Source organism: Etheostoma cragini, chromosome 4 (genome assembly GCF_013103735.1).
Source record: "Etheostoma cragini isolate CJK2018 chromosome 4, CSU_Ecrag_1.0, whole genome shotgun sequence".
Lineage (NCBI taxonomy): Eukaryota > Metazoa > Chordata > Actinopteri > Perciformes > Percidae > Etheostoma > Etheostoma cragini.
The window spans coordinates 28,173,733-28,195,654 of record NC_048410.1 but is presented as its reverse complement, the minus strand read 5'-3'; the positions used below and the strand labels follow the sequence as shown (position 1 = coordinate 28,195,654).

General features: G+C 40.9%; 1 protein-coding gene across 2 annotated transcripts in view; it reads right to left on the bottom strand.

Moving 5' to 3' along the window:
* Window positions 1-21,922, bottom strand: part of igsf21a (immunoglobin superfamily, member 21a) — a 217,678-nt gene that overhangs the window by 8,593 nt on the left and 187,163 nt on the right. Inside the window, exons 6-8 of one of the 2 annotated variants that reach the window (XM_034868272.1) lie at window positions 13,352-13,835; window positions 5,740-5,840; window positions 2,193-2,385 (exon numbers count right to left, since the gene is read on the bottom strand). In XM_034868272.1, coding sequence (XP_034724163.1) covers window positions 2,193-2,385; window positions 5,740-5,840; window positions 13,352-13,835 — 778 coding nt within the window. The remainder of the gene's footprint in view (window positions 1-2,192; window positions 2,386-5,739; window positions 5,841-13,351; window positions 13,836-21,922) is intronic. The other variant, XM_034868273.1, reaches the window with a different exon arrangement.

Below are 21,922 nucleotides of genomic sequence, written 5' to 3'. Positions count from 1 at the left end.
GGCTGAGAAAGAAGTGTCTCATATCAAGGCCACAAGGGACGGTGCCAAGGTCACTTAATCACCATTTACTTCCCCTAAGCGTGAGTGGAACCAATCTACAAGGAGAAGACAGACAGATGGGCCATACTAGGCACGTAGCCGATGACACCTGAGGGTGCATCAGGGTGTTAAATAGACATTAGTGCTCTTCCTAGCAAAACGCCTCCCAAGGTAACGCCTCCCTAAAGTGGCACTTTCCCCTTAAAGTGTGTTCTTATTAGGCCCGCCTAGTAATTTCTACATTTGTGACGTACTTTAAACCCGGTTCACAGGAGTGTTTCGGACGGAGGATTAAAACAAAAAAACATGATGGATACAATGTTCTTTGTTTCAGGCTCGATGAAGTACGAAAATGGTGTCGACCTGATTTACGTTAATAGGGCACTTCAGGGCTGAAGTGAATGCGTGTGCGTGCCACACACATTTCCACATTTAATAAAACTATTTCTCCTGCTTCTCTTACTTGTCTCATCTTCAGTATAGTACAAGTGTGAAAAGTCCTTTTTAGCCAAGGAATTTCTAACATTGCTGCCATTATACATATATAGAAAGGTTTTCTGGGCTTTCAAACATAGGACTCTGTTAGTTAACTGTTTTGTGGCTTATCCAACTTCTCAGATCCATTATGGGTAGAGTTGCAATGCTTGAATGGTATTTAGCATCTGGAATGCTGAAGGGATTATCCTTGTACCACTGCTGAGGGACAATGGGGGAAAATAATCAAGGAAGTGTTCCCAGTTCTCTTAGGGCCTGCATCAATGAAGGATTTGAAAACTTATTTTGTAGTGGAAGATTTAATTAATGATAATGCTGTTCTGGCTCCTAAATGGTGGAATGATCTCCCTATTGACATCAGGATGGCCAAAAGCCTGTGAATCTTCTGCCGCAGGTTAAAAACACTTCTCTTCTTACTGCATCTTGGATGAAAAAATAAAATAAAAATTACAGTTCCACTTTCATATGGCTCTTTTCAGTTTGGGTTATGTACTTGCACTTACTTCTTGCTGTCTGCAGTTTGTACCTTTGCTTTGAATAAAAGTGTCAGCTAAATGACATGTAATGTCATTGTAATGTCTGTAATGTAATGCATGGATCAATGTGAGTGTGAAAGAGGCTAGCCCGTGTTTTTCACTTGTGCACACACCCAAATATACTTCAATTTCATAATTCATTAGATAGAATTAAGACATCTGAGGCTTCATAATTGAATTAAATACTGTCTGCATATTTAAAACGGTGTGTGTTGTTGCCTTTCTGTAAATGTAAAGTCTTTAAAATCAGACTGAACTTGTGTGTGCCATTTTACTAAAAAGTGATGTAGGCAAAATATATTCAAAACATTGGGTTCGACAGGTCCAATTGCCATCATATTTACGTCAGAGAATGGGTAGAGAAGCCAAAACCCGTTTAGCTATGGTAGAGCTTATTTGAATAAAACTCCCGTATGTCAATAGAGCTTTCCGATGAGGCTCATGAAGGCAGATCCCAGTTCCTCCAAGAGTGTCCAGAGTAAACAGATCCAGAGGAGTTAGACACACAGACATAATAGAGCCTGTAAGCAATCCAGCTCCCACATCAACACCAGTAAATGGACTACTTCCAGGTTCTGATCAACATGTTTCTTTGGTGTAGCCATTGAACAATGTGACACTGTCAGAGGAAAAGCTGATTTGATTTCATCATGGTGTTTAAGTGCTAGCCGTTCGAAACATGCCACTGATGGAATAGTGACTAAATCCCTTGCTGGAGAATAGTTATCGTCGCTAAGTGCTGCCTAAAAAAGAATGTGTTGTCGCGCCAATTACGAATACAATCTCTTATTAATCACCCACTTAGCTGCATTAATGATTCATACCTTAAAGTGGTCACATAAATCTCATAAGTATTTTTCAAAGATACTGTAGATACATGAAATAAGTTTTGTAGAGTTATGTAATTTTCTGTGACATTCAACTGTGTAATTGTCTAAGTGTTCTAGATAATTCTTGTGCACCCAAGTTGTGCAGTTACAGAAAGGAGAAAAAAAATGTTTCATATTCATCGTCTGCTACATAATTAATCAAACTTAAATGGGATTTCAATTTCACTGCTAGCAAGTGTAGTAGCCACTCCAGAATGGGGCCAGGGCATGTTGCCGAATTGAGCGTACATACCAAAGACTATGAGGCGAGTGTGCGTATCCGTGGAGCCCAAAGGATTCTGGGCCGTGCAGCGATACATGGAGCCGTTGAGCTCGGCTGGCACTCTCTCCAGAATCAGCTCCTTCCCATCTCGCTCGGTGCTGCCATCTAACAGGCGGCCCCCTACTCGGGTCCAGGTGAACAAGGGCTCGGGGAACACCTCATTCTATCGACACCCAGCACCCACATGGGATGAAAGAAAAAAAAGAGAAAGCACAGAAAAGAGGGAAAGAGAGGGAAGGAAGGGGGTGTGAAAGGGTGGTGCAAAGAAAGTCTGTGAGGCTCAGCCAAAAGATTAACAGCAAAGGATACATGAATAATACAAGCTCCAATTTTCCTCCTAATGCAATGGCAAGTTAACAACATGCATTAATAATCGACACTTGACTTTATTTTTTTTTCTCCTCACAATTTTTAACCCTCCAGAGAACTGCCTCCTGGTGGAGGCTGGGGGTGTGGCCTTGACCAATTGCCACTTTTCTTGTTTGAAAGCCATGATGTCTCTCTCTCATGGGTGGGCCAAATTCTCTGGGCGGGCAAAGCAGAGAAAGGGGAGGTAACCTTTCCCATTATGACCTCATAAGGCACACAATTCCAGATTGGGCCATCTGAGCTTTCATTTTCTCAAAGGCAGAGCAGGATACTCATGGCTCGATTTACACCTATCACAATTTTTTAGCCACTGGAGGACCATAGGCAGACTCATATTAATGTTAAAATACCTCATAAAGTGAGATGATGTCATGGGACCTTTAAAAATACAACCCTCCATGAAGCATTATTTCATTTACATGTCAATAGATGATATGAAGACACAGAAAGAGCTCATGCACCATTCCACTATGGCCACGCCAAGACCCGCATTACAAAGCAGCTTGATTGGTTGGGATTAGGTATTTCAAGGTTAGGATAGCGGATTGGTCAGGGCATAGGACCTGAACAAATGGGGTTACCTTGGATAAGCATGGCTTGGCCAATAGCAGTGATTCACGGGTGGGTCTTGGCGTGGCCAAAGTAAGATTTGTAATTTTGCATCCAGGATAGGAGAAAACCGTGGTTAGGTTTATTGGCATGTCTTTAAACCAATCACAATCGTCATGGATGGCGCCAAGCGTCACGGTGCCGCTGTAAAATAACCTCGGGAAGGAACCCGTTTTGGTGGAACATGTGTGCGTTCAAAAGTTGTGTAAGTGGTGCAACAGAAAACTCTGATTAGACAGATAGTCCAGCTAGCTGTCTGGATTTACCCTGCAGAGATCTGAGGAGCAGGTAACCACAGTTCTTAGAAATCCACCAGAGTTTGAATTTCCATTGAGGTCCCCTATTGGACAGGTAGACAAGTGTACCCAAACACGTGCTCTATACAGAGACACAGTATGAATTCTCTTCCATTCATCTGATTCATTGATTCACTTTTGAAAAAAAGCCCCTTAGACACATTTCAGCAGACCAGTCTATTGATGTATAGCTTTACATCAATAGACATAATATCATTGGGCCGTCAGAAGTACTTGACATATGGCAATGCAAAATGCCATATCTATTTCTGAAGAAAGTAGTCATTTCAGAGATTTGAGGTTTTATCTCAGTGATGTTTTGAGAAATAACCGATGTGTCCTCACCCTTTGTTAGAAACACAGTGATGAAGTATGTTGTAAATTCAAGGTCCTTCATGTTTTAGTAAGTAAATGCTTAGTAACTTACTATATTGGAAAAGTTTACTTCTGAGTTCATTGAGGTGCACTCTGCTCAAGCACAGCTTGATATTAGTGGTGCATGAAGTTAAGAGCTAAGTTATTTAACACATTAATAGAAGTGAAGGGATTAAAAAAGAAAGTCCAGTTTGTGTTACTGTATCTATGTTCGATTCATCCAAGAGTGCATGACAAAACAGCTGAAAATGAATTTCAGTCCAGCCTTCGTCTGATCTTTCAAGCATTAAGAGACCTCTTACTATGATATATGTCAATATCCCACTCCATTGACTTAAGGCGTGCATATTTTTAGAAATCCTACCCTGAAGCAAGAGATGTTGGTGGATTTCCTTGGCATGCACCCAAGTTCAAATGAAATTGTTACATACCCAAAACACAAAACCACTTCAGAGTTCTGATAAACTGCTCTAATCATGCTTGGAAAAGTGCCGCTGACAGTTTAAAGTGACCTACTGAAGTAGTTGTGAATTGGCTAACCTTTCAAAATAAATGGTAATAAAACAGTTATTCAAGGTCTGTTTAAGTAATGACAGAGGTTAAATCAGTGAGTAGATTGAGCCCGGCTCTTGGGAAAAGGTCACATTACGATGAAAAAACAACTTAAAGTGAAAGTTTCCTGTCACATAACCCCACGAGCATAAAGTCCAAATGAAAAAAAACGTCTGTGCACTGTTCTCCTGAAACCATCAATGTGCTACTTTACACATAGAAGACAAAGTCAAAAAAATAAATAACACGCTGTAGGAGGATCATCCATAATATATTCCTAAAACAATAAACCAGTGCAAAAACTGGCGTCTTATTTTATCAGAAAGGCAGGAGGCAAAATTATCAAGTCTTGACACACCATCTTATCTACTTGTGAAACCCTAAAGCCTAGTTCCAGAAGGATAAGGGAAATTTGCTTTCTGATCAGACAGCGTGCATCTGATGTCTATGCTGCCCAAGGGCCTCACTGGCTGTATGCCACAGTCAAGCCTGTTTTTAATAACCAATCTTAACACTTCTCAAAGAAAAACTTTAAAAGAATCCAGAGGTCCTTGGGCAGACACAAACACGTGTACAAATCTGTCTACATTCAATAGCTTGGTGCACTGAACCAAAGCAAATACAGAACATTCACTTTGCATGGAAATGTCTCAGAAGAGTGAAAAAATATCACGCAACAAATCTGACTTATGATTCCTAGAGATTCCTGAAGCAGTGGTTGAGAAGTAACAAAGGCAATTTGTGCTGTGGGCCATTAGCAGGTCCTATATAAGGATTAGCCCCATCCTATTCACCTGACTGACTACAGCTGCCTGGCTTCAATGTGTCATTCCTGTCAAAGAGATTAGGATCGTCCACAGGCCATTCACACTGGGGACATGGGGGGGGTTTGGCAGGGGATGACAGTGACACAAAACAATCCCTTTGTTGGAACCTTTAGCTCTTTCTTTGGGATTACAGAACAGGAAATCTGAAAGCAGCAAAAAGTGACACGAACTAACATAGCATTGGCTAAGACTGATAGACATGGACATCGGATAGCCCTAGTCATTCATTGACAAAGCTTTCCCTTTAGTTTCTTTGTCTCAGCTGAGATTTTAGCTCCCTAATGTAATGTTTGCTATTTTTATAGCCCGTGCTAGGTTGTGAATCAAAATTCGTATTTTGTATGCATACTTGAAAAGACTGAGTCAAAAATATGTCCATGTCCAACAGCCACACAAGACAGTGTGAACATTTAACAGGCATAACTAGCACATATACGGTACACAAGTGTCAATTTGACCATTCATTTTTTTAAAGCCCCATGCACTTACCCCAGGTGATCCTACCTGGAATCCTTGCACAGTGATGCGCACCGTGTCCCCTACCTTTGCTCTAGCGGGGGACATAGCAAGTTTAGGACCCTTAGGAGCAGCTGGAAAGAGAAGAAAGACAGAGACAGAGGTCATCGTACTGAGCATGGGGCGCAAATCCTGCCGGACACCTGTTTTGTCACAGAGGGAGCGAGACAAATACAATTTCCCTTCAATTAAGGTCACGGGGCGGGAGGCGAGGGACCTGCAGGTTCTTTCATCCGAAGGACTGTGCTGGATTTATTCCCCCCTTGGAGAGAAAAGAACTAAATTGGGTAGCTACTCATTACTAGAGGAGAATGGGAGTTCACCGGGTGGAGTGTGGAGGCAGTGAGATAAGGGACACTCACAGAGCTAATTCCCTTGTCTTGATGTGGACAGCATCCCCCAGATGCCTTTCATTTGGACCATCTAAAACAATGGGGCGCGAGCAGGAGAAGGAGCAGGCGGATTCCAATATTCTGAAATTATGAGGGGCCAGTGATTGTCCTGTGTATGCAGTGTCAAGATAAAATAAATGATTTGCATAATGTTCTAAAAAGGTAAGTCATTTCATCACAGCTAAACTGCATAGACAGCACGAGGCCCGCATAAGCAGGTTCTGCACGATTTGAGATGATTAACAATGGCGCTAAAGATAACGGCTGCACACATGCACGTGCAGTTCCATATGTTAGACAAACAAACTGAGCAACAAATGGAATGAGACTCAAAAGCTAAGGGCATCCTATCAATAACGCTTGTCCACCCCTGGAGTTCATACATTAATTTCATTCAAACTCCATGTATAAATCACACTGGGTTTTTGTTTTGTATTGATGAGTTAAACTAAAGGAAACATAAATAAACAGACAAATGACCTTAGTATTTGGCTATTAATCTGGCAACAAAGTGTCCACTGTGGCTAATGAAGCACGGCCTTTTCTTGGGCAGCCATTGACTACACGCCTGAAGCAGACTAATGGATTAGGAGTTGTGCTGTCATATTTGCAAATAGTATTCAGCTTGGGGCATTGCCTATGATGTGTATATAACGTCTCGGGATGCTTTTATAAAACTAAGCAAATGCATTTGAATTGCATGAAATGGAAATAGCCAACATTCAAATTGTGGATAGATTACAGCACCCATAGACAACTTGTTGTTCTGCATAAACTGGCCCATTTGTCCACAAAACCAGTCCAAACTGGTGCACAGTCTACAAAGAAATCTTGGAATCAGTAGTTTTTTGTTTGACGTGGCAGTTTAACATGGCTAGGTGTTCTATCTCACGCTGAAGATGGATAGCATTTTACTGGCTAGTTTTGGCCTGGCATCTTTCCACCGCCCCCATACTAACAGAAGGGTATTTTTAAATACTGGTGTCATGGCTGGCGTCGCATAGAGCTTGCGAGGCATATGGCCGGAGAAGATGATGGCTGATTTCTGGGATTTGCTCCAACAGTGACAGTTGGCATCCTACGTCACCAACTTTGATGATTGCAGCACGCAGTGTGATGGACATAAAACAGCCTCTCTCTGAGGGTGAGGGCCTCACAGGGAAAATAAGCCACGGCCACCTAAGAACCAACTTCTTCAGCTTACAAGAAGGAACAGTTATCACTTCAGGGGCAAGTCAGAATAAAATTACCCTCTAGAAAAACATGCATCAGGTGCGCTTTAATAGCAAGCCAAGGCATCAACAGGTCTGCACAGCTGGACAACCAACTTAAACAGTTGAAGGGAACCTGTCGCATTAGCTGGGTGACTGCTTTAGTTAAAAAAAGAGAAGCTGGAGAGGCATGCAACCAAGTTTAAAAGGCCTGACTGACTGGTGATTCGCTCTATTGTGACAAATCCAGCACTATGTAATGTCTTTCACGGATAAAATAGCTGACCCAAAGCAGGGATATGACAAAGATTGATGAATGTGGAACTGAGCTGCAGGTGAAGACAGACAAACAACATGCAAGGCACGCATAATAAATCATAATCTGCATGGGCAAACAGACAAAGACACACACACACACACACACATTTACATACAAATAACCACACACGTTGTAGCCGCATACACACTCAATGGCCCAAAATACACACACAGACACACACAAAGATCACAGACGTCTTCCTGAAACTGAGCATCTGCTCTTTGATTATCACGGCTGGCAAAGCAATGACTGGGAGATGTGAGGAAGCCTGCATCCCATCTCATTGCTGTACAGTGTACGAAATGAGAATTCCACTACTTGTCTAACCATGTTGAATAATAAACACCTTATCTCATCTATATCCAAAGCAGAGAACCTATTTTAATTATTAAGTTGCATTATGTTCATAAATACAATCCAGGCGTGCAGAATGAGCCAGTAGCATGATCTTATAGAGGTGTAGCACTTTTTCAGACTGCCCGGCGCCAGTTTTATGTCAATTTGTATGGCGAGCACGGAGCCACTCATGAATATTCATGAAGTGCAATACAACATTGGTCAATTGTCAGATTGTCCCTCCATCTCATGTGGCAATATCAAAACTCTGAAAGATTTAGTACTTATGGGCACTGCAAATACCTCCTTTTCATTTCCTGATCAAACACACCTGGGAGAACCAAGAGAGACAGTGTGTGTGTGTGTGTGTGTGTTTGTGTATATATCCACTAAGATAGATACTGAGTGCAATTATCCAGTTATGGCTCCTTAATATAAATGAATAGGGTATGTAAGTGATGGGAATGATTTTTGGTGAGCTGTTTTACACAGTCACGTTCATTTTGAGTTAAACAGCCAAATCAAATTCCCACTGGAGATAACCTGCGACCTGAATAACAACCCTATTACCTTTTTTATACTATTGCATTCCATGATGGATCAAGCCCAAAGCAGGCATGTGAATGCTTTGAATTTCAAGTGTGCTCCAATTAAAATCAACAAACGCACATTTTCTGTTCTCTTTTCTGTACATGCGCCTTCCATCTTTTCAAAAGAACAAAGGTAATGCTAAGTTAATGCCTTCAAACACAGCAAAGAGAAAGGCTTGTCAAAATAGTATCACCTTTGACATTTAGCAAGAGTTGCACAGGGTCCATTTCCCTCAGTGTGTGTCATTTGTTTTATCATCAACATGTGAGAGAGGCAAAGAGATCTTTCCTGCAATACCTTGCCTGGAGAAGACAGCTCGTGCCATTATACCTTCAACTGATGCCGCTGTCTCTATCTCGCATGTAATCGTCTTCCATATTTCAATCCATTTGGGATATATCTCTGACAGTTATTACACTTTAAAAGATGAATTTCTGGTTTTGAGATATTCCCATTTGACAAAAGTGACAATACCAATTGCGACAATTGGTGTTTAAATAAGGGCCAAACTGCTTTTTTAGCTGCCAGATCCTCTACTCTGTTCAAAAATGATTAAGTAGTTTAAAGGATAAGGCTGGCAACGTTTGATATTTTACCTAAAATCAAGCAATTCATGGAAAAACCAAACCAAACAACAATATATTGATTATAATAACAAGTAGTGTGTAGAACTATTCAAAACACATCAAGTTACATTGTTGCATTGGGCGGAATGAAGGCACTAGGTATTATGCACACAATCTTTTCTCCCACCTTCCATCAGGGAGATGTTTTCAGAGCATCCCAACCTGCACATCACGTTTTACCCCCCAGGTAATAAGGTTACTGATTGATGGCACAGCAGGAAGGAGGGCTGTGGTCTGAACTTAATCACTTACTCATTACGTCTTCTGTGCTGGGTTATTTTGGGTGTTTTTAAAGTTTTAAATGCTATTATGTTATTTATAACTGTTACTAATGACTGGTGCTGAAAGAGTGCCAAAGGCATTTGTATTTCATTGCTCTGTAAACTTGAATTTGAGACTTGAAAGGTATCACTTTTGAGTCAATACAACATGCACTTTAATTTGGCCCAGCCAATCAGCTTTTTGTAGAATATAATGCCTTCATTTTCATTATACACAAGTGCAGTAGCTGTGCAGTGTGATTTAGGCAACCCCTTTACAGTATCAACATAATATAAAAATATAACCTATAAAAACATAAAATGTAAGTAGTGCGGAAAAAAAGAGAGCGGGGAATGTGGCGCACAGTCTTGGAAGCAACTATATGCATTTATTAAATCGTATAAAGATAAAGAGTTTGTATACACTTAACGCAAAAATATAGTGAGGTGCTACTGGATGTCAGCGTAGCATAGCTGCTGCATTAGTATCAGTCATGTCATAGTCTTGCATTTGAAGAATATGGGTTTGTCTTTTGGTTTATTGGCATCTCTTTAAACCAATCAAAACTGTCATGGGTGGCGCCAAGCGCAGAGCGGAGCCACGGCGGCTCTGCAAAATAACCTCGGGAAGGTGGAATGTGTGCATTCAGAGGTTGTTATAGTGTAAATACATGTTATAGTATGAACTCAGATTGGACAGATAGTCTAGCTAGCTGTCTGGATTTACCCTGCAGAGACCTGAGGAGCAGGAGCACAGTCCTCAGAACTCCACATGACTTTATAATTCCAACACAAAACAGCGAAAGGTAATGGACATCTGGCAAAGAACAAGAGCAAAGAACACAACTGAAGGATTTTCTAAACAGAAAAGATTTTTTTTGCTTTTCTCCCCACTGGTTTCAGCAAGAGTTTGATAGACAGATGGTTAATCTAATCACCTGCCAGGTTTTTTTGTGAAAGTGCCATACCGGTACTTTTCCAAATAGACTTCTTGGGTTGTTCTTTGTAACAAACCATAAGGTGCGTCAAGTTCACATACCAAGTTCTGCCGACAAATTCTCGCTAGTGCCAAAAATGTTTTTTTTTTCACATAAAAAAATAGGCCCAGACAAATGTACAATTTTATTTTTCAATGAGTAATGTTTGCTCAAAACTCAAGCATCCAGCTGACTTAATACAATACCAAACCTTCCTTAAAAATGAAAGTATCTACTGTGTGTGTCAACTGTTTTTACATATCTATGCCCTCAGTAGGAGTGTCACAGGCAGAGTTGGGGTTTGATCTTTTCATTGCATCTGTCGAGTATATAAAAACGAGTATATAAAATATATTATGCTAGTCTTGTCCTTTAAAAGCGCTCTAAGCAATGTTATATTATGTTATATTTTCAACAAAAGAAATGGGACTAGTTTGCCCCCCCACCCCCTCCTCATCCTGTCCCCTACCCCTCCCGTCTGTGCTTCTATGTTTTCAGCTAGCAGATAGTGAGGTGTTTTTTTTACAGTGTGTTCTGGGGACAGGCAGCTAGCAGTGAGGACAGTTTTTTACAGTGTGTTCTGGGGACAGGCAGCTAGCAGATAGTGAGGATATGTCTTTTACACTGTGTTCTGGGGACAGGCAGTTAGCACATAGTGAGGAGATGTTTTTTACAGTGTGTTCTGGGGACAGGCAGCTAGCAAATAGTGAGGGGATGTCTTTTACACTGTGTTCTGGGGACAGGCAGTTAGCACATAGTGAGGAGATGTTTTTTACAGTGTGTTCTGGGGACAGGCAGCTAGCAAATAGTGAGGAGATGTTTTTTACAGTGTGTTCTGGGGACAGGCTGCTAGCAGATAGTGAGGAGATGTTTTTTACAGTGTGTTCTGGGGACAGGCAGCTAGCAGATAGTGAGGAGATGTTTTTTACAGTGTGTTCTGGGGACAGGCAGCTAGCAGATAGTGAGGAGATGTATTTTACAGTGTGTTCTGGGGACAGGCAGCTAGCAGATAGTTAGGAGATGTTTTTACAGTGTGTTCTGGGGACAGGCAGCTAGCAGATAGTGAGGAGATGTTTTTTACAGTGTGTTCTGGGGACAGGCAGCTAGCAGATAGTGAGGAGATGTTTTTTACAGTGTGTTCTGGGGACAGGCAGCTAGCAGATAGTGAGATGTTTTTCACAGTGTGTTCTGGGGACAGGCAGCTAGCAGATAGTGAGGAAATGTTTGCTGTATGTGACAACAAATGTTGTAGCCTAAAGCACGCGTGACATCGCTTAGAACACCTTTAAGATGTCCCCCACTAGATTCTAGCATCTAAAATGCACAGTCTGAGCTAAAAAAACGATCCAAAAGGTGGATCAGAAAGGAGTGTCCCTTCCTCACTAATTGAGACCCTGTAGATTTACCCTATTTACCCAGATATGTATATGGATTCTGGCGGATGTTCTTGGCACACAAAAAGAGAAAAACTAAAATGAATCCAAAATCTAAAAAAAAACAATTTTCTCAAGCAACAGTATGGGAGCGAACAATTCAAAGACAGCTGGACAGATGGATGCTTCAACCTGCTGCAACAACATTATTCAATCATCCAGACTCAGATCCAATGAGTGTCATGCAATGCGTTTTATTCATTTCCAAAACATTTAGTTGCTACTTGGGACAATGAAAGAGAGCATGTTTTACCGTGTATGATTGACTCCAACTCAATCACTCAAATGTATGGATTATGTATCACATATCTTTCTTTATAACAGAGGACCGCATTAATGGCTAGAGAAAAGAGTGGCGTGCCTTGTTTACGGGAAATCTCTAAATGCAATTTCAAAAATCTATTTAAGAGTTCTACTTCTGGGTAATAATGACAGTTTCTTTACATTCACTCAGAGTGACCACAGCTGCTCACCAGCATAGTAAGAGGGATCCATTTAATTACATGGTGATGTGAGATAAAATACTGACAGCGTGCACAATGCAGCAAGCAAATATGTGCCAGCCGCAGTCTCCTCATTCAGATTCTGTTTCTGCCTTCAACCATTGCAAGCATCTCACGGAAGATAATGTCTCAGTTTATCATGTGAGGATTGTGTGGCTTGTCTCCAGGAGGACCAAGGCCAACGCATTGCCTTTGAAGTGTTAATTGGATGCGCTGGAAGCCATCTTTGTTTTTAGATTACAAAAAAATGAGAATGTGTGTGTGTCTCTCTCGGATCACACACTATTAAAACTGAACGCTTAAAGTATTTTGCTTAAAGTATGACTCCTGTTTCGAGATTGCAGGGTATTTCTCTTTCATAGTTTGCAGATGAACAAACAAATAATCCCGCAGCTTTTCCTCTCCTCTCTACTTCGCTGCTCTCCTTGAAATAAAGTGATGAAAGTGTAAAATGTGAGACCGAAGAGCTTAAGGGAGGTGCTCGTTGAAGTTCGAAGAAGGGCAGCATCTCGGCGACCGCCTTGCCAATGACACAACATTGGTCAGCGTGTTTAAATTCTCTAATTCAGGTCGACTTTTTCAATAAGAGTTCTGAGCAAACTCAATCTAGCAACAGACAGCTCAATGAATTGCTCTGTCAATCACTCGGAGTTTTGCATTCGCCGCTAAACTCGCAATCTGCTCAGCTGTAACGCAATTAAGTGGCATCAAATGAAAATCAGTGTTGTTTGGAGTACATTTGCAAGGGATACATAAGGGGGCCCAGTCAGTTTCCAAGTACGGAAAGGGGATACAAGGAGAAAGCAGGAGATTAAAAGTGAGAAGAAATGAGAAGTGTGTGTGGAGTGGGAGGAGGAATAGAAGATGGATTAACAGACAAAGGTGGAGGGGAGGAATGAGAATGCAGAAACAGTAAGTCAGTCTGCATCCTACTCACCTAGAGTGATCTCTGTCTGCATGGGCATGGACAGTGCTGGGTGCTTGACTTCGCAGCTGAACAGGGCATCGTTATCCAGCTGCGGGTTGAGGGTCCAGGTGAGTCGGGCCTGCACCACCACAGAGCCGTCACTCTGTGGGATGTGAGTGTGGCTGAAGTAGTAGAGAGGGTCTGTGCTGTGCACCCAGCGAGGGAATTCCCGGCTCACAACTGTCTCTGGGATGACCTCCGTGGCAGGGCTTGGTTCGTTAGCCTGCTGGCCTTGAGTGTGGACACGCTGGGTGCTCTCTGTGTACGGACGGGGCGGCGGCGCCCGCCCTTCGGGGTCCAGAAGGGAGAGGGAACGCTGCAGTTTAGTGTCATCCAAGTCCCTGCTGATGAGCGGCCTGGCTCCTCTTACCCCCGCTGAGACGCCCCCCTGCTCGCCAGAGGATTGAGTGTAGGAGATCACCTCTATCAACTCGCCATCACGCTTGAAGTACACCTAAGTCAAGGAGTATGGAAATAGAGTGAGAAGTAGACAGAGAGGAGTAAAAAGAGAGAGGACAAGAGATGTCAAGACATATTATATTTTCTACTGAAATCTAGCAGAAAAGAACAAAGAATGCACAGCCTTGATATGATAAAGTTGATATTGATAAAGTGTGAGTGAATACCCTTTTACATCCAGCAGGCAGAAATACAATTTTTTTTTTATCTGAAGTGCCGTTTCTGGCCAATTGGTGAATGTAAGTCACTCTTCTTTTAGCTCTATTTTAGTCTCCATCAACTTCTGGGGAAAATATCTGACTCTTCAGATGCTAAATTCTTTGCTATGTTCACTAGCTGCTCGCTAACTTTGTCTGTCTGTGTTTTGGTGGGTAGTGTACAGCGAAGTTAACGGAACTTTTTCAGCTAAAACAGCTGCGTGAAATGGGGTTGATGAAAGCAGTCATAGGGAACCCAAAAGGTAATTGGCCTTATTTTAATGACCAAATTCACTTTTGCTAGTTTGATGATGAAAAAAAAAGGATCAGTGCATCAGGCACATGGTTCAAAAGGGTTGTACTTAGTGTCTTCATTAATTCATAGTCGTTTCTTTTGGGTGTAACGTGCAATAAACCAATCAGAGTGTCATCTCCCATTCCTTATAAAAGCCAGGCATGTTTGTACCTTGGCACATTGCTTTAACGATGGCAGATTTGCACAGTAACATTTTTATATGTAATATTTTGCATGTGTGTGTGCTGCTGCGCGTCACTGTGCGTATGTAACAGGCATAGAGTGAGCAAGCTGTGTTTAAGCGTTAAAATAACAATGAAATGCTGGGTTATTGACTTTAGAGCAGATTTTTATTGGTCAATGGCACAATCACTTCCCGCTGCATCAAGATAGCGCCACCAACACACCTCCCTGTAAGACTAGCATACCCTTGGGCGCAAATATGGGCCCAGGTGTATTTTTATACAACGTGGGTGCTGGATGGTCTTAAAATAACAAAGACACTTGCATTGGGCCTGGGTGCAAGATAGGGCCCCAAAGGTGTAAAAACAAAACAATGAGCTGAAAGACACAGAAGTGCTCCTTAATGTTTTGTCTCTTGTGGGACATCTTTTACAGTCCACATTTTTTTACAATACTGATCTACAGTAGTTCCGTCACCATTTCATTAACATCGCCAGGGGGTCTCATGCTCCCATTTCAGCACATAACCTCCAGATATTTGCGTTGCAATACAATTCTATCGAGACTACTGGGGGTGTTCACATGTCAGAAAGATAGGCTGAATAATTTTAAGAAAGAAAATTTAGTTTGCAGCTCTTTTGGGGACAATTGGCCATTTTAATTCAATTTGCCAGATTAGAAAGTCGTTGTTGGAAACATTGCATTTAACTGTATTGTTTGAAGTTTTTGTGTATTGTTTGAAGTTTTTTTGTTGGTTGAAGCCAGGGGTAGATTTGGATTTCAAAGGTAGGGTGGATACAATTTTTACAGACAAAAATCCTCAAACAGGCTTTAGTTTTTCAGATACCTCAACCTGAGGGAGAACAAAACAAAGTGTTTTTTTCATAATATTGATAAAACCCCTTCATGAAATGGATGGCCGTAGCAATAGATATTTTATGCAGTAAAAAGTGCTAAAACAGATAAACATCCCCCAGACAAAATAGTGCAAAATAAAATCACTTGTGTAATTTCTCACCCTTTGCTTGGATTTAGATCATATATGCCCTAATAGTGCCCTAACATGCATTTTTCTATGTATGTGTATATTTATTTATTGTTAATGTTTTATCTCTTTTACTTTTGGAGATGTAACAGAAATAAAAATCTAACTCCATTATACCCCACCCTTTCATATAATCTGATTTCCATATTTACTATTCATTTTAGAGAATCAGTAAATTGCTACAATTTACTTTGTATAAGATACAAACATGCTTTCAACTTCCATATACACACACACACAAACACACACACACACACACAGTGCATCTCACTCTCAATATCTTTGTGGGGACCCGTCATCGACAAAATGCATTCCCTAGCCCCTTACCCCAATGTTAACCATCACAACTAAATGCCTAACCTTAACCCTTACCCTAACACTAACCATAACCTAATTCTAACTTTACCCCTAAAACCAAGTCTTAACCCTCAAACAGCCCTTTAAAGTTGTGGGGCCCAGCATTTCGGCCCCACCAGGCTGTCCGGACCCAACAAGTGTGCCGTATTCCCAGTTCCCACAAATGTAGTTAAACACACACACACACACACACGCACACACACACACACACACACACACACACACACCCCATCTGATAGGGCAGCTGTTCCTGCTGAGATAGAGACACAATAAATGATTTCCAAAGAATCACAACACTAGTTCAAAACCTAATATATGGCGGCACCATGTATGTATGCTTATTTCTTGACAAATTGTTACGGGATACTCTTTAATGTAAATATAGATTTCAAAAGTTAATCTGTAGTGCGATAGGGTTTCCATCTTTCGCGATATGAACATACGTGACGAACACTGCTAAAGCCTGCCTGTAACACAATGAATGGCCAAGCATGCTTACGCGAATCTATAGACTGAAGAAGCAGTGGTGGACTGACTGCTTGTTTGAAATGTGATGTGAGAAATAACAGAGATTCAACAATGCCCTTTTCTATTTCTAGGTTTGGACTACAATAAAAACAATGAAAAGTGACTTACACTTAAAGTGACAATCGGCAACTTGTGGTGCTCAAAAATGAAGCCAATGCTTAAAAGTCCAATGGCATAAAAATTTCACTTTATGAGTTTATGAGTCTGCCTTTGAGAAAATAAAAGCTCAGATGGGCCGATCATGGCTTTCAAACAAGAAAAGCGTGAAAGTTGGTCAAGGCCACACTCCCACCCCCCCACCTCCAGAGAAATGGCACGTCCTAAGGAAAGCTCACAGTGGGACTGGCTCTAGTGGCTGTAATTCAGGCTGAATGTTGGGATGGATACAGTACTAAGGGAATACTTAAGCCTATCTAAAAGCATCCATAAAGCACCATGTCATGGGATCTGTAAGGTGCAAAAACTGCAGTTCATCCAGTGGCCACCTGGGGCTGGTTCCTAAAAGTTAAGTTAATACCCATAAACACCCATACTGAAAAGCCTACATTTACAGCAGAAATAAACATGTCCACAGCCTGGTAGAATACTATTTTGGTCTCTTAAGTTCAGAAACTACATCCATATTTTATACAGTCTATGATGACATCATACATATTTTTTCCTCCACACTTTAATAATAATTTCAAGTTCAATTCATACCACATAGACAACTCACCAACTTAATTAATTATTCTGTATAAGGACACTTACATTATTTACATACATAATATTTTACTGGTTAATAATTGTTAAGTGTTCTACATTTCATTCCATGTAACCTTTATTTTAGCAATATGTTTTAAAACCCTGATTAATAGGGGCTGTCTGTGGGCTCCCTTGCTGCTGAGGTTATGTTGTATAAGACAGATGCCACATCATTATATTACAAGCTGTGTTGAGCGGCTGGGTTGTATCATAGTATTTATAGCCGACTTTAAAAAGTTTCTAATGCCTGCCATCAGCGCAGGCTGGTACACATCCACACTGGGCAAAGTGCCCTTGCTCAAAGGCGTTCTGCAGTACTGGTTATAGTCAGTACCATGGAATAAAAATAATAAAAACCTCAACAAACTTTAACTACTTGTTCTCCAAACAATCTGCTGCTCCTACCTTGCCTTGAGTTGCTCTATGGCCCCATCTACCTGCACTACGTTTTTAGTACAGAGCTAAGTTTTAACACGCTTTTAACTGTTTCTCTATGTAAGTTTCTTCATTTTGGGCTGTGACTGTAGAGCTTGCTGCACAGCCATCCTTGATCATTTCAATAGATTTTAATTAAGTTCAATTAAAAGGTTTTTATGCATGAAGCGGATAGAAGGAGGCCTTCTAAAATCTCACATCCGTGCCATCTGTTCTTGAATGATGACTAATGACTAATAGAAGTACAACCTTAGTTTTTTAATTAGTGCACACCTATAATGTCTTATGTAAATGTGAATAGCCCCTCCAACACACATACACGCACACACACACACACACACACACACACACACACACACACACAAGAGATAAGTTATTACTCTCTGCTCATTTCAAATTAGCTAAGTGGCGGGTAAGGTGTAGGTTGTGTCAGGTATTCTTACACGCTTTCCCTTCTCTAGAAACCCGCCCATTGGTAAGATAATAAACACGAGGTCATACAGTATGTCCTGTCCATAAAAACATAACAGTTCTTCATATGTGGCATTTATTTTCCACGTCTATGGCATCCACTTGAACCTTTGCTTTTTTGTTAATGAGTGATCCTTAAAGTCCGTGGCCCTCTGCCATGATAGAAAAATATGGATAGTTCAACGAAGAACATTTACATTTGTATTAATTTAATTACATTATTTATTGATCCAGCAAATCTAGTAATCTAATGATCTGAAAATGTGTTTTAAAACACTGATAACATATTTGCCATTACTAAGAGACCAAGACTATAGATGTGTAAAAAATAGGCTACGTCAAACTATTCCAAGAGACATACATGAGGGGGTACCCAGTATATTCTGTCCTTGGCTGAAAAAGACTGAGAACCTTAATGTGTAAATGAACCCAAGTTTATTGATTGTAGCCCATTATGGCACGTAAGGCTAATTTACGAATAAGGTTCCACGAATTAGCCCCGTGTTGAATGTTATCATGTGTAAGTGTTCGATACCCATCTGCATTCACCTAATGTGCTCTGTAGAGCCAGCGCTTAAAATCCAATAGCGGAATGGGATGTAGAAAACATCAACCTTAGCTCCGAAATGACCGCTCTCCGACAGCGACTTGATAAGTTGCAAAGAGAAGAAGCTTTTTCACTGTGTATTACAAACACCTCATTAATTATCCCAGCAGGTGGAGGGTGAGCAGCGTGGATTAAAACGATCCATGCACCTGTTCTGTAGATTTTGTTGGACAACATTGTGTGGGTACACAATAACACCTGTGTTGGCTATAGATTGGTATAATAGGTAATTAATTCTGTAACCCTGGATAACTGTTTTGTTTCTATAAACATTACCAGTGAAGTTCATTCATATGCATAAAAGAAGCAATGATTAAACATCCACATGGCTTAACATAGTGCACAGAGAGCCGGGTGTTGCTTGTGTTCTGAAAGAGTCAAAACTAATACCTTCATTGAGGGGTTACCTCCAGCAAAATATCATCAGTTTACCTATTCATGTGATCCGACCATGACTAAGTATCTTTCTTCGGCACCTGTCTGCTTGAGGTATAAGAAAGGGAATCAATTAATGTTTCCTCAAAGACGTGAATGAATGGGATAACAGATATGTAGCTGCAGGGCGAGACTTGTTATTTCGGTTATTATGTTGAAGTTCTGCTTCCTTTTCATTTCCCCTTTCATTGAAGAAGATCACACATAGTATAGGAATATGGAAAGGCAGACAGTTATACATAGATCAGTGGGGTTGTTTGTAATGTTGTTTGGTGAAAATCCTGTTTAGTGTCTTCCAGTCTGCATCGATTTTGACTTGCGACCACTCTTCGTCTTTGTCAAGACATCGTTTCACAAATGTCATCCTCAATTATGAGACCTCTTTCCTCGATTTATTGCATAATTTTTTGCCATGTTTGTGACTGATGCACCAGCAATGTAGTCAGCAACTGTTGTAAGACACAAGGGAATCGTCTTAAGTCGAATGCCAATCAGCAGAATGTCAGCTTTAGTAGAGCTCTGACAATGACCATTGTTATAAGTGAGTTAAATATAAACAGGCTCACAACTGCCACAGTAAAGACACTTTTCAATGAAATGCTAACAAATGGTGACTTAAAACATCTGAGTGGAAGGGAGCTCTGCAAGGCCATGATTTGACATCTTGTGACATTACTTTGATTGTATTTCTGAATGTATACCAAACATGATTACAGCAGCCGAATATGAGGGACTTAAAAGAGATGCGTGGCAAATGTCCCTGGGCCGGACTACATGCCATTTGGCCAAAGAAAACAAGTCACCAGGACCCTGATCTTCAAATATTTCAATATGAATCAATCCACATCTCATCTAACCATAATTAGAGGGACATCTATCATTACGGCTGACTCGGTCTGTGTTACTTTAAGCGATCTACTAATTTGCTAAAATCTCATTTCCCCCATTTCCCTGTTTGACAGGCAGAGATAACAGCGAACGCCTCGCGACTTTCAGTCCGTTCAAATGGGAGAGCAAACACTGATTCATTTTCCACAAGTGATTATAAAGCTGCCAAAATAACACAGAGGATGTCTCTCACTGTGCTACATGTGTCCAATAAATAGTAGCATTTCACCAAGTGACATGAGTACTTTTGTTGTGTACAGCTTTTAAAGAGTCGCCTTTCATGTGATTATCCAGAATCCATTGTGAGTTGAACATTTTGTTCTTTTTTTGATATTTTCATGTCGTACAATCAAGTGAACTGCTTATTAAGCAGAACATTATGCATTTCTTATCCTTTATGATGGCCGGAAATACTGAATTTGAATCTTAGAATTTCCAAACATATCCTATTAGGAAATTATATTTTCTTTATCTTACTGGCAAGCAGGCATTAGAAAGTACAAAACAGCTTTTTTGTCTTCAATCAACACACTGGCTTGTTAGGTAATACATTTAGCTGCAGTAGTACTTGGAAAAAAGTGCTTTCTCTTGCGTAAAAGGGGATTTGGTGTGTTTCTGGCAATACTGTCGTATTGTTCTCTTACAGACAGTGTTACTGCACGGAATAAAGTGATTATCAATCACGCCTCTGTTATGAATCCCCAAATACTTCATAGTCCACTATGTGCAGACAATGACACCATACACAAACCACTTACTTTATTCTGAAATGAATTAGCACAGAAACAAGCGAGATGTAATTCCATGCAGTAGCCCATTCACTATGCCATGGCAGTGGTAACGTTAAGCTGGAATCGCATGAGAAGGGTTTTGCATTTTTCCTATGAAGGCAGCGTTGAAAGCACCTGCATGCTGCACAGTGCCAACACCCACCTCCCCCCACCAACATCTCAAATTTGAAAATATAACAACAATGCATTGGGCCATATACACCTTTATGTTGCTGCAATTAATCATAGCGGTGGCAAAAGGACAAGGTGGTAATTTTCGTGGTGACACAATGATTCAATGAGAGAGGAGAAGCAAGAGAAAGGGGGAGAGAAAAGGAGGAGAGAGGCAGAGAGAAGGATCCTGGCCACGACTTAATCAGCTTTCCTTCTTGTTATTAACCGTCATTATATTTCTTCTTTTCAATCAGTGCTTGCTTGTGCTCTGAGGATGTTCTAATGTGTGGCACTGGGAAGCTATTATTAATATGTCACCAGCTTTCTTTAGTGACATCAGATGCTGACAGATCTCAGAACATAATATCAGACAGTTTCACTTTCACTATTCGGCTCTCTATCAAAGCTACAGTGGGGGCATTTGGCATGTTGGGTGTCTCCAAAAACTGTTAGGAAGTAGCATCTTTTGAAAAAAAATTGAACCTCGGGACAAAGAATCTATGAGATGATGCAATACAACTAAGCTGTGCACAGCGTGACCATGTACAAATGGGGAATCTACTGTGTATCACAGTGTATTCATAGGATAGAAAATACACTTCCATACTAATCTGCTGGGCTCCCACATGACTAAAGGAATATTACGTTTTATGATGCAAGGATGCCAAGATAAAACATGAGCAACTTCATTATTTTGGTGACAAGTGCAGAGGACAGATAGTATGAGGCATGTTCACCGAATGCAGTCCATAATCATCCATCTTAGGATAGGATCGTATTCATCCACTGACAATGCATGTTTTTCAAAATCAAACAGCACACAACGCCTCAAATCTGCGCTCATATCCCCCTCATCTGGGACTTGGTCCCTAATAAGGGCCTAAGGGGCTAGGTTACCTCCCCTTTTTCTGCTTTGCCCGCCCAGAGAATTTGGCCCAACCATGAGAAAAAGA